Raw genomic sequence first — 13,326 nt, forward strand, 5'->3', positions numbered from 1 at the left:
AAAACACACTATATATTTCAGTTCACTTTATTATTTATTATCCAGAACCTCTTATAAAAGATTTTTAAACAACAGTTAAATAATTAAGTAGTTTAACTAATAATATTCCTTTATTCAGTGTTTTACTTAAACTTAATATTATTTTTTAACTAATAATAAATTTCAATATAAAATATAAAAACTGGTGCTGGTGATAAAAAAAACAATAACATAATATAATAAATTATCTTAATGTATACAATAACCAAAACTAGGACAGTGTTTTTGGTACAAATCTTAAAACTAATGAGAATGTTTCATAAAATAATTACTGTGCTACTATCAAATTTTTTTTAAAAAAAAAATAGCAAAATAATAAAAAAGAAATAAAAAAAAGAATCATAAATATTTTATTTTTACTTATATAATATTATTATCTCTTATAGGAACTTTTATCAGAATAATTACTTGATTCTTTTCTTGATAGTGAATAACTTGATGCAGATTTCTTAGGCCTATACAAAAAATTAATTATTAATAGTTACTTATCAGTTATTAATTTTATTAATTTACTTTTAGGTAAATATATATATATATATATATATATATATATATATATATATATATATATTTATAAAACTTACTGTTTTAATGTTGAGGTTGACTTTTTGACCAAAGTTGAACTTGATTTCTTTCGCATTTTTACAGCTTTTAATCGTTCACGATCATTTCTGATAATAGTCATTTGTTCATGTACAGATCCCAAAATTAAATCATTCAAGTCATAACAAGCTGTAGTAAGCTAATTAAAAATAAAAATCTTTAATTATTTTTTTCAAACATGAGTATTTATATTTAATATAAATACCTGATTAATGATTCTTCGATGAAGTTCAAGATCAGATTCAGTAGGCTGTTGTTTCTTCAATTCTCTATGCATTAAAAGGGCTGTTTTCAATGAATCTAAAATAGTCTTTTTTAACATTTGAGCTTTTTCAGTTCGTAGTAATCGTCTGGTCAGATAACCTCTAACACCAGCGTTTATAATAGTTGCTGCAGAGTTTTCTACTTCAGTAGGAGCTTTGGTCCATTTTACTAAACCACCACGCATTCTGTGATAGAATTTAATATTTTGCTGCAAATTTGGAGAGGAGCGACTTAGTGTTTTTTGTCTAGGAGATGAACAAGCTACATTTGTATTAATCGAACAATTAGAAATAATTGATGAAGTATCAGACAATAAGCTTTTATCATTAGTGACAGTCATTTCAGACTGAATTGACGAACAAGTTTTTAATTGCTTTGAAAAAGAATTTGAATAATGAGAATCATCCATAGATGTTTCCGAAGTACTTTGCATTACTAAATAGTATCTAACAGCAATTTGTTCTTGCTCTTCCCTTTGTTTTTTTATTAAATTGGCCAATTCTTCTTGATGCCTCCTTTCTATCTCTAATTTTGCTCTTCGTAAATGCTCAGCCTCTAAATTTAATTCTTCAGTTGTTTTGTAATGTAGACTGCTTAAAGAATATTCATCATCACTATGGCTGCAACAACAGTGTTTCATGGATTTACATGGACTTTCACTTACACTATTGTGATTTATATAACCATCAGAAATTGAAACAATATTTCCTTCAATTTTTGTATCATCTTGTTTCTGAACAGATGAAATATCATTGTCTGTTTGTTTATCGATTAAATTTAGTTGCTTATGTTTAACAAAATTATCCACTAATTGTTGGTTCTGAAGTGGTTTAGTGATAGAATGAAGTGAAATACTTTTAGTTTTTAATACTTTCTTATTATATTCATTGCTTGTAAAAACTGGCTCAGATTTACTTTCTTTAGTAGAATCAATATTATTTTTTATATTTTTTGGTTCTATTAATTGTTGTTGAACTTGGCTATTTAAAAATGCTACCATTACAGGACTTGGTGAAGATAAAGTATATGAATTACTTCTTAAACGCGGTATTTGTTCTGCTGTTGTATTACTTCCATCATCAGGAATACTTAAATTAGTTATATTTAAAAAGGTTGATTTATTTTTTGGAACTGGTGTAACAACTAAGCTAATATTTGCAGACTTTATACTAATTGACTTATTATCAGAACTATTATTTAAATTATCATCATTGTAAATAGTTGAATTAGTCACAGTTGATTTATGCTCTAATTCTGGTTTTGTAATAGAAGTATCACACAAAGTTTCAACTAAACTTGTATTTTCAGACTTTATATTTATTGACTCTTTATCAGAAGAACTTTCAACTGAGTTATGCTCTTTTTCAAATATCAATGTTGGTGTTTCTGGAGAAATAGAACTATCAGTTTTTATTGTATTCTGAATTGTAATTATGTCAGAACTATTCATATCACTACAAATCAGTTCTTTTATAACGTTGGTAGGTGATTCATAGTTCTCAAGTTTTTGCATTTCAGTACTACCAGTCATTACACCGCTATCCAAACTTATTCTTTTCCCCTTGAGTTTTTGTTCATAAGCCAAAGCCTTTTCTTTGTATTCTTTCATTTCTTGTCTTTTTTCAGCTGTCATCTAAATTATAAAAAGTCAATTTTAATATTTTAATAACAAAGCCAGAAAAAAACTGTTAGAAGAATATATGTAACATAAGATTTGGAATAGAGTAGCTACCCAGAAGTAACATCCAGATGCAATATATATTTTCATAATAAAGTTAAAAATAGGTCATTGAAAATTTTATTTGTTAACAAAATGGGGTGGTATAGAATTTAAAGTTAAGAAAAATAATTTATTTACTTATTTTTTACCCAAACATTATGGCTTCAAAGTTTTTCCAGTCACCTAAGTTTCAGTTAGTAGTGTGAATTATTTAATTATTATTTAACGATTTAAAAACTGCTAATTTAATCACAAACAATGATTCAATATCTTACATAACACAACCTGTCATGAGTTTTTAAGATTAATAAAAATATATATCAGAGATGGTCAACTGGTGGCCCATATTGCCTTTTAAAAATTATATTCTTAAGTTTAAAAATAAAAATAATACAATAAAATACTAAGAAAACATTGCACATCTATTCATAATTCTATATTTCCTAATACAATCTATTAACATTTTCTGTAAAATGTAAATATATTAAGGAACAAAAATTCTTAAAATTTGAAAGAAAAATTCTAAGAAAAATGTATGGTCCCATACTAAAACCAGCATCACGAAATTACTAAAGTAGAAAACATGAAATTATCTAAAAAATGTTCAACAAATATACAAAAATGTTTGAAAGCTCAAAGACTAAAATGAGCCATGTATGGCAGGCAAAGGACAAATTAATATATAAGGTCTTAATCTGCAAACCCAACGGAAATACTAATAGACAGACACCATCAATGTTGATTAGATAGAGTAAACAGATTTGGAAAACCTAAGAACAATTAAATTTAAAAACAATTGACGATGCCGATGATTGGAGAAAACTTGTGTAAGCAGTAAAAAGCCATTATGGCTTGTGGTGTCAAAAAAAAAGTTGGTATTAATTTTTATAAGCAGCCAAACACTCATAAATAATTTGATTATTAAATACATCTACTATAACCAATACTCAATTTATTTATAGAAGTTTAGTCATATACATAATATAGCTCAATCTTAGTTTTATTTTTTTGCTTTCCAGTCTTCTACATCTTAAAGGTTTCAAAACAGACCTTCCATAATCTTACAGCTGCCCATCCTTGATATATAGGAAATTGTTTACCTTCACATAAAATTTGATGCAAATATATTTAATAAATACATAATATCTCTTCGACAATAGGCAATATAATTAAATTATGGATTATAACTACTATAAAGTATATTCAATAAGTAGTTTATTGTTATGAATCCTTCAGATACTATAAGTTAAAATTAAACATCTAACATGAAACGTAATTATTTATAAAAATATTTGAAGAAACTAAATTAGATGTTATAAAAATTATAATTTCTAAACATAAAATTGTTTGGTATACGAAATTGATATAAATATTTTATTATAATCAAAATAAAATAAGATTAATGACTAAAGAATATACTTACGAGTGGCGGAACGATTGGAACGCCAAATACTTTAATACAGGACACATACATATTATGTGTATTTAACGCCATTATAAAAGAAAAAAAATAATGAGAAATTAGGTACTTATAAAATTAATGGATATATGTAACTATAAAACCAAAATTGAGTAAATGTAATTGGCAGTTATTTTTTTTTTTTTTGATTTTAATTAGAAAATATTCATCATTTTGACATTGTTTTGTTATTTTCTCGGTTTCCCTCTGTTCGACACAATCTGTTATCAACATAAATTTTAGTACAGTGTTGCCAGTATTTGTAAAGATTCAAAGGGCAAAAGATCTGCCGTTAAGACTGTCAAACTCACTCTCTGTAATCAGTGTTTTGTTATTTAATCGTAATCTGTAACCATAATAATGTACGTAAAAAATAAAAATTCGCGCTAGTTACTTGTTAAAATAATTGTGTTTGCTTAATTTAAAATAACTATTGATGGATAGAATGATTACTTGTCGTTTGAATAAAGCTTGAAAAGAATAAAAAAAAATGAACGAAGACAGTTCCGATGCCCATCAGGCATCATGTGATTTTGATTTAACAAGTTTCATGTTCGGGAACATAGATGAAAGCGGTCAACTTGAAAATGATGATATACTGGATAATGACACGAAAAAGTACTTAGCGTCGCTGTCCAAATTAGGTTTTAGCTCAGTGATGTCGGATGTGATTAGCTCTTCCGAACTGAAAGGTGTTGAAAATGGTCACGATGACACAAATAACCTTACAGATAAATCACCAACCGCTCAAGATTTTTTTGATATAGACGAACTAGCTGAAGACACTACTAGTTCTAAACCGCAGGATTCTGAAAGTGGTTATGATGGTGACAATGAGTTAAATGATAAAAAGTTTGACAAATCTAAACGTCTAGAAACACCATTGGCTGCTATGTTACCTTCAAAATATGAAAATGTCGATGTAACAACGTTATTTCCTGATTTTAGAGTTGGCAAAGTAATATTATAGTAAAATATTTCAATTGCTTGTTAGATTATTTCATTTTGATTATGTTGTCATAGGTGCTAAGATTTTCAAGATTATTTAAGCCTAACAAATCAAGTCGATTACCTAAAGTTTGGCGAAATGTTAAAGTTAAACGTAAAAAAAGAAGACATAGTGATGCAGTCGATTACAATTCTTCTGATACTGATTCCAAAAATCAAATTATGTGTCTTGAATTTGGTTCATTGCCTGAACTTGAACTTATTGCTTGTGATGATGAGGTTAAATTTTAATCCTATATTAGCTATTATTCTGCTATGGATTTTTTTCAAATATTTATTTTGTAGGAAAAATTTTTACAACCTATTGAAAATTTATCTAAACAAACCAATCAAAATAAACTAGAAAATGATGATGGCTCAAATAATCAAGCATACTGGAGAGGTGGACCAGCAAAATTGTGGTATGATATGTTAGGAGTTCCTGAAAATGGAGAAGAATTTGATTACGGGTTTAAACTTAAAGATAATAAAGTAAGTAAACATTTAAGACATTATAGGAATTACATTTATTTAATTAAATATTGTTATAGAACAAAGATGATGAAATTAATACAAGCGATAATCCATACCCAGAGGATGCTTATTTAATGGTTAGTCAATTACATTGGGAAGATGATATAATATGGAATGGAGAAGATATAAAACATAAAGTTCTTCAAAAATTAAATAGCAAGACAAATGCTGCTGGATGGGTACCAAGTAGTACAAACCGTACTGCTCAAGCTTTCAGTCAGCCAGGAAAAGGAATGCTTCCACTTGCTGGAGGATCTGTTCGATTAGCTACGTCAAACATAAATGTATCACAATCACAAAACAAAATGGCTCCAAAATCAAATATGTAGGTTCTTATTATACTTATTTCAAGTTTGTCTAATACATATACTTTTTACAGTATAATAGTAAGAGGAAAAATTATTAAAACTTACCGTAAATATTGGCCTTAGTATTAATTTTTTATAATGCCTTAGAAAATCCTACAAGAATCTGACATTTTTTCTTGTTTAACTTAATGAATATAAAATTAGTTTTTTTTTTTTTTTTTTTAGAATGAATAATATTATTCATAATTATTATTATGACCGTTGTTTCTATGCATTTAATAGTAATCAATTTTTTACTTTTTATTTTATAGGAATTCTAAGCAGCAGCCGATAAATGATACTACAGATGATACCTGGTATTCTATATTCCCAGTAGAAAATGAAGAATTAGTATATGGCACTTGGGAAGATGAAATTATTTGGGATGCTCAAAATATGGAAAAAATACCTCGTCCAAAAATATTGACGTTAGATCCTAATGATGAAAATATCATATTAGGTGTTCCTGATGATGTTGACCCAGCAAAACAAAGACTGGATAATGCCACACCAGTAAAAGTAAAAATACCACATCCTCATGTTAAAAAATCCAAATTATTGCTAGGCAAAGCTGGAGTAATTAATGTACTAGAAGAAGATACTCCATTGCCTCCACCAAAGTCTCCAGATAGAGATCCATTTAATGTTTCTAATGACTGGTATTTATATACATTACAGAGAGAGTTTTTGTATTTTATTTAAAACCTCTTGTTATTAAACTTAATATAATTGCAATTTGATTTCAGTTATTATCAACCACGGTCATCTGAAACATCATTACGCCTAAAAGTTGGTGGTGGTAATATAATACAGCATTCAACACCTGTTGTTGAGTTGAAAGCTCCTTTTGTGCAAACGCATATGGGACAAATGCGTTTAAGAAATTTCCATCGTCCTCCAATGAAACGGTACTCACATGGCAATGTAACTCGCCCTGTATTTCATCCTATTGAACCTCTTTTGAAAAATATAAAAATGAAAGCAAAGGTTAATATAACATTGATCAGTAATCTAATTTTAAGATTTAAAATTCATATTCATTTGTTGATGAAATGGTTAGTGTTATGAAATTTAATTATTTAAAAGCAAATAAACTTTTTATAAATTAACTAATATTATTGATTGTGTTTAAAATCAATAATATTAAAATGTTTAATGTAACTGGATTTATTGAAAATTTTTCGATTTATTTAAATGCTAACTTTTTTTAACAAATAATTGATTTGACATTTATTTAATTAGCTCAGAGAACAAGAACGAATAGCTTCTGGTGGTGGTGATGTGTTTTTCATGAGAACACCTGATGATTTGACTGGCCGAGACGGTTCTATTATTCTTGTTGAATATTGTGAAGAACATCCTCCCTTATTAAATCAAGTATGTAAAAATAAATAAACTGAAAATAAGAACAAATTTGACAATATATATTAATTATATTACTTCTAGGTGGGAATGTGTTCAAAAATTAAAAATTATTATAAACGTAAAATTGGAAAAGACCCTGGTCCACCAATTCTACGGTTTGGAGAACTTGCTTATGCTCATACTTCACCATTTTTGGGTGTACTATCTCCTGGTAGGACAATTCAAGTTATTGAAAATAATCTATATCGAGCACCAATATATGAACACAAACCTTTGGAAAATGATTTCTTACTTATAAGAACAAGGTAACTGTAGTTTATACCTATTATTATTTTACTTTGAATTTATATTATATGTATTCTAGTTATAATTAACTTATTTGTTATGTAATTAACTTTTGTGTTATTAATTTTTGTTAATTCTGAAATCACAATAGTTTTAAGAGATTAAAATTCTAAAATTATATTCCATTTATTATTTATTTACCAAATGTTTAGGCATGCTTATTACATTCGAGAAATAGATGCTTTATTTACATCTGGACAACTTTGCCCATTATATGAAGTGCCTGGTCCAAACTCTAAACGAGCTAATAACTTTGTGAGAGACTTCTTACAGGTAAAAACTAATTTTTTGCCTTATTGCAACTTATTTTTATTTAAATATATATTTTTTTTATCTGTAGGTTTTCATTTATCGTTTGTTTTGGAAAAGTACTGATTATCCCAGGCGTATAAAAATGGATGACATTAAAAGAGCATTTCCATCACATTCTGAAAGTAGTATTCGTAAACGTCTTAAGCTATGTGCAGATTTTAAAAGAACTGGTAAACAGAGATAATTTTAATCCATCTATGACTATCAATATTTACATATTTATTGTAATTTTAGGATCGGATTCAAATTGGTGGGTTATTAAACCTGATTTCCGTTTACCATCTGAAGAAGAAATACGTGCAATGGTATCACCAGAACAATGCTGTGCTTATTTTAGCATGATAGCAGCTGAACAAAGACTTAAAGTAAAGTTTACATTTAGCTTATTTAATTTAAGATCTTTTTGAAGCTTATATGATTTAATCCTCAGGATGCTGGTTATGGGGAGAAATTTATATTGACCAGTATAGAAGATGATGATGAAGAAATGCAATTAAAAATGGATGACGAAATTAAAGTTGCTCCATGGAATACAACACGAGCATATATTCAAGCAATGAAAAATAAGTGTTTACTTCAACTCACTGGTCCTGCAGATCCTACTGGTTGTGGAGAAGGATTTTCATATGTACGAGTGCCTAATAAACCAACTGTAAGTTTAAAATTATTTAACTTATTCATGATATTGCCCCGAAGCAATGTGAAAAACAGTTCCGGGGCCGTCGTCGGTTGATTTAAAAAAAAAAAAAAAAACTTATTCATGATACTAATTTTCTACTGTAACTAATGTTGTCACGTTTCCAATGTGGTGAACATATACATGATGATGGGGAGAGGGGGGTGACAATTTATATTATATAAATATTATAAAATATATAATATTTAATAAAAATTGCGTGGTAATAACAATGTATCGAACATATACTATTGTTATATGACTAAGATCCAAAATTAAAAGTGATATAAAAGTGATAGGTATAAAAACATTTTAATCGCTTAAACAATGCATATCGTGAAAGTAGGTAGTATTTGCAATATTACAAAAATAGTCTAGTTCAAAAGTTGTACTAAGTAGTGGGCCACGTTCCCTTACCAAAATAGATAGGTGAGTGAGGAGATTGCTACTACAATGTTGCATGCTGTGATCTGGTGATTGTAAACAGAACAGTAACATAGTTAATGTAAAGGGTTTTCAAAACCGCTACTACACAATTTCTTATTAATGTCTAATAAATAATTAATATTTTAGTTAAATAAAGAAGAACAAGAAGCTCAACCAAAGCGTATGGTGACTGGAACAGATGCGGATTTAAGAAGATTATCATTAAATAATGCAAAAGCTCTGTTAAGAAAGTTTGCAGTACCTGAAGAAGAAATAAAAAAATTGTCACGATGGGAAGTTATTGATGTAGTTCGTACTTTATCTACAGAAAAAGCTAAAGCGGGTGAAGAAGGAATGACAAAATTTTCTAGAGGAAATCGTTTTTCGATTGCTGAACATCAAGAAAGGTAAAAATAGAAAACTATAACTATTAGGTGTATTGATATACTTTATTTATATTAATGTGTCTTAGATATAAAGAAGAATGTCAACGGATATTTGATCTACAAAATAAAGTACTTTCATCTCATGAATTGTTGTCCACTGATGAAGGCGAAAGTTTTGATGAAGAAGATTGTTCTGACATTGAAGAAATGGGAAAAAACATTGAAAACATGTTATCTAATAAAAAAACCAGCACACAGGTATATATATAAATATTTACAGATAAATTAATCAAATTTAAGACCTTAAATATTTAATGAATATTTAAAGGTGTAGAATCTACTAACAGTAAAGTATTTATGTAATGTGTTAGGGAGCCTTTAAAAAAACCTTGTATTGATATATAAGAATCTTAACTCTGTGTTATATTTATTGTTTATGTACATAAATTAGTTTTATAATTATGTAAAAGAAATTTGTGAATTTTTTTAAATAGTGCTTATTTTACCTTATTAATGTAATTTTTTATCAACTGAAGTGAAAATCAACTCTTTCTTAATTATAAATTTTTTTAATATTTTCTATTAACTCTATTTCCCTTGATTAAGTTATCACTGGAAAAAGAAGAACAAGAACGTCATGAACTTCGTAAAATGATTATGGGGGAACATAATGAAGACATGCGAAAGAGAGATAAAAAAAAAATAGACGATGATGATAGTATGCAATTTTCATCAACCGGACAACCAGGTACGGTAGAACATAATATTTTCTTATAAATACAGAAAAAATAAAATTGTACTCTTACTTCTAGGCCGTGTACTTAGAATTTATAGAACATTTCAAGGAGTTGATGGTAAAGAGTTCACCAGAACAGAAGTTGTACGTAAACCCGGTGTAATTGATGCGTATGTGAAAATTAGAACAACAAGAGATGAAGGTTTTATTAGACAGTACGCGCTTATGGATGAAGCACAAAAAGAAGAAATGAAACGTGAAAAACGAAGAATACAAGAACAATTACGACGTATCAAAAGAAATCAAGAACGTGAACGTTTTTCTAATACTTCCAGGCCTCAACCAGGTAAATTTATATAACATAATAAATTAATCGGTAAATGTTATTTTAATACTTTATCATTCAATATTCTTAGGTTTTGGTTATTCAATGGTCAACAAAAGCAATTCCCTAAGTAATGATGTACCAATGCCTACATCAGGCACAGTAACAATACCTAAGCCACGTATTGAAGTCACGCCACCAAGACCACGTAAACCAAAACCCAGTAAAATGAAACCAGACCTAAAAGTCAGATGTGGGGCATGTGGTAATGTTGGTCACATGAGAACGAACAAAGCTTGTCCTCAGTATAATCTAAATCCTAATGCATCAGTTAATGTTGCCCTTACTGAAGAGCAAGAAGAAGAAATTGAAAAACAAATGAATGTTGAAGATGAAGATTTAGTTAATGTGGATGGAACAAAAGTCACACTATCCAGTAAACTCCTGAAGGTAAGTTTATTTTTATTATTGGGTAAATTTTATTTAACATAGAATTTTTTTATATTAATATAATTTAATATTAAATTTATTAGCATGCAGAAGAAGTTAAAAGAAGATCTCTGGTCTTAAAAGTACCTAAAGATGCATTATCACGTAAAAAACGTAAAAATGAACTCCACTGTGATTATTTAAAGAAACCTGACCGTTCTGCCAATAGACGTCGTACTGATCCATTAATTGTTTTGTCAACTATTTTTGAATCTATATTAAATGAAATGCGTGGTATGCCTGATGTGCACCCATTTATTTATCCAGTCAATGTTAAGGTAAACTATTATTAGATTATTTCTTAGATTAAATTACACCTTTTCAAATTCATACAATTTATATTTTACAGAAAGTTCCCGATTATTACAACATCGTACAGAGACCAATGGATTTACAAACAATTAGAGATGGACTACATTTAAAGAAATATCAGAACCGTGAAGAATTTTTATCTGATGTCAATCAAATTGTTGAAAATTCAACATTATATAACGGTACATTTAATAAAATAATACATTAAAATCTTTTTTTTTTTTTTCTATTTCTCTAAGATAAAATCATTACTTAGGTGCCAAAAGTTCTCTTACTGTTGCTGCTCGTAGAATGTTAGGTGTTTGTGTGGATCGCTTACACGAAAAAGAAGAACGACTCATGTTGTTAGAAAAAGCAATTAATCCATTGTTGGATGATAATGACCAAGTAGCCTTAACATTTATCTTGGATAATGTTGTTGGCAAAGTAAAGATCATGAGTGAAGCATGGCCATTTATGAAACCAGTCAATCGAAAATTAGTGAAAGACTATTATAATGTTATTAAATATCCAATTGATTTAGAAACCATAGCTTCACGTGTTTCAAGTTAGTTATTTTAATTAAATATTTATAAATTACCTTCAAGTTACGATAATTTAAACGGAAAAAAAATTAGTTATTGGTTTTACATTTACACAATATTATTTAGTTGTTTTATGAACAATGTGTTAATTTACTTTTTATTCAGGTCATAAATATCACAACCGTAAAGAATTTTTGGCAGATATTAATTTAATTTTAGAAAATAGCATTGCATATAATGGTGAAGATTCAGACTTTACGCAACAAGCAAGAAAATTAGTAAGCGTGGCTACAGAATCATTGGAAGAGGTAAGTTAATAAAACTATGGATATTTAAATATTATTGAATATGTTTAATTTACTTGCTTTTAAATTTCAGTTTGATCAATATCTGACACAAGTGGAACAAAATATCAGTTTAGTTCAGGCTCGAGCTCTAGAACAGGTTGACATTGATTCAGCTGCAGATGATGATTATGGAGATATGCAAGAAGACATGGAAGATGTAAGTTATTTTAAAGTAATTATTACTTTGAATAAACTAGCATAGCTGTATTTGTTTTAAATAGATTACAATCAAATTAAACTTTTTTTCTTTTCATGTTTAATAATAATTATATTTTTCAGAACTTAAATTCACCTAGGGAACATAAAGTGAACATTGAAGACATAGAATTCCAAATGGATCCTGACAGTAGCAATTTCAAAACTGAAACTAATCATATTTTAGAAGATGGTAATTTGCATAAAATAGGAAATGGAACAAGTGATTTTGGATTTACTTATGGTGAGTTTAAATTGCAGATTTACATTGTTCGAGTGAAGAAGATGATTTCATGGAAGTTGTTGGAGAAAACCCACCAGACGATGACAGTCAACAAGTTGCAGAAGCCATGGTCTTGCTTGGTAACATGGGATACAATCCTGCTCCTGAAACTTTCTCCAACCAAATCCAAGGTGAAATCCGAATTACATATAAGCTAACAATGTATAATTTTTGTTTCTTTATTAGCTGAAGAAAGTATGGATCTCGACCCGAATTATGACCCATCAGATTTCTTACCAACTGGAAGTCATAATGTGGATACAAGTGATGATAAAGATCTCCCAGGACCGAGTAATCAAAATCACACCAGTGCTAATATCCAAGATGATTTGGAAATCAGTGATTCCGATGAGGAAATAGCCAAAGACAGCCCTCACAATGACAGCTTAGATATAAAAAATGAAGGTGATTTAGGAGAGCTGTGGTTTTAAGTAGTCACCATTGTTAGTTGTTTTTTAATATCTTTGTATTTATTTAGTTGAATTTATTTGTAAATTTTATATATTTTCTTAAACATATGTGGGTTTTTTCTTTACCAAATTTTGTACAGTTAAAATTAAAATAAACGTACTGTTAATTCTTATTAATTTACTTTTATAAAGAAAATAAAGTACTATTATAAGTATTAATGTCAGTTATTTTTAGTATTATA

At 28.2% G+C, this 13,326-nt stretch overlaps 2 protein-coding genes across 3 annotated transcripts; one reads left to right on the forward strand and one right to left on the reverse strand.

The window, feature by feature from the left end:
- Window positions 1–394: 394 nt before the first annotated feature.
- LOC112689124 lies at window positions 395–4,167 on the reverse strand. The gene is made up of 4 exons (XM_025562660.1): window positions 4,050–4,167; window positions 848–2,539; window positions 624–781; window positions 395–494 (listed from the first exon to the last, which is right to left on the reverse strand). Exons 1-4 carry the CDS (start codon window positions 4,119–4,121, stop codon window positions 413–415), a joined length of 2,004 nt encoding a protein of 667 aa, XP_025418445.1. The 5' UTR covers window positions 4,122–4,167; the 3' UTR covers window positions 395–412.
- A 277-nt stretch (window positions 4,168–4,444) lies between these two features.
- Window positions 4,445–13,257, forward strand: LOC112689105 (transcription initiation factor TFIID subunit 1). Of its 2 annotated transcripts, none has more exons than XM_025562626.1 (25): window positions 4,445–5,043; window positions 5,109–5,312; window positions 5,379–5,564; window positions 5,624–5,931; window positions 6,226–6,612; window positions 6,700–6,940; window positions 7,196–7,330; window positions 7,400–7,623; window positions 7,816–7,936; window positions 8,004–8,145; window positions 8,210–8,340; window positions 8,406–8,627; window positions 9,225–9,484; window positions 9,550–9,721; window positions 10,070–10,211; window positions 10,276–10,545; window positions 10,616–10,974; window positions 11,058–11,291; window positions 11,363–11,507; window positions 11,582–11,872; window positions 12,015–12,157; window positions 12,228–12,353; window positions 12,476–12,584; window positions 12,653–12,805; window positions 12,861–13,257. In XM_025562626.1, exons 1-25 carry the CDS (start codon window positions 4,576–4,578, stop codon window positions 13,103–13,105), a joined length of 5,418 nt encoding a protein of 1,805 aa, XP_025418411.1. In that variant the 5' UTR covers window positions 4,445–4,575; the 3' UTR covers window positions 13,106–13,257. The 2 variants fall into 2 exon arrangements, with proteins under 2 accessions (XP_025418411.1, XP_025418413.1); XM_025562628.1 differs by having other exon boundaries at window positions 12,653–12,754.
- Window positions 13,258–13,326: the final 69 nt, after the last annotated feature.

The sequence above is a fragment of the Sipha flava genome, unplaced genomic scaffold (assembly GCF_003268045.1).
Source record: "Sipha flava isolate LNK unplaced genomic scaffold, YSA_version1 42_pilon_pilon, whole genome shotgun sequence".
Lineage (NCBI taxonomy): Eukaryota > Metazoa > Arthropoda > Insecta > Hemiptera > Aphididae > Sipha > Sipha flava.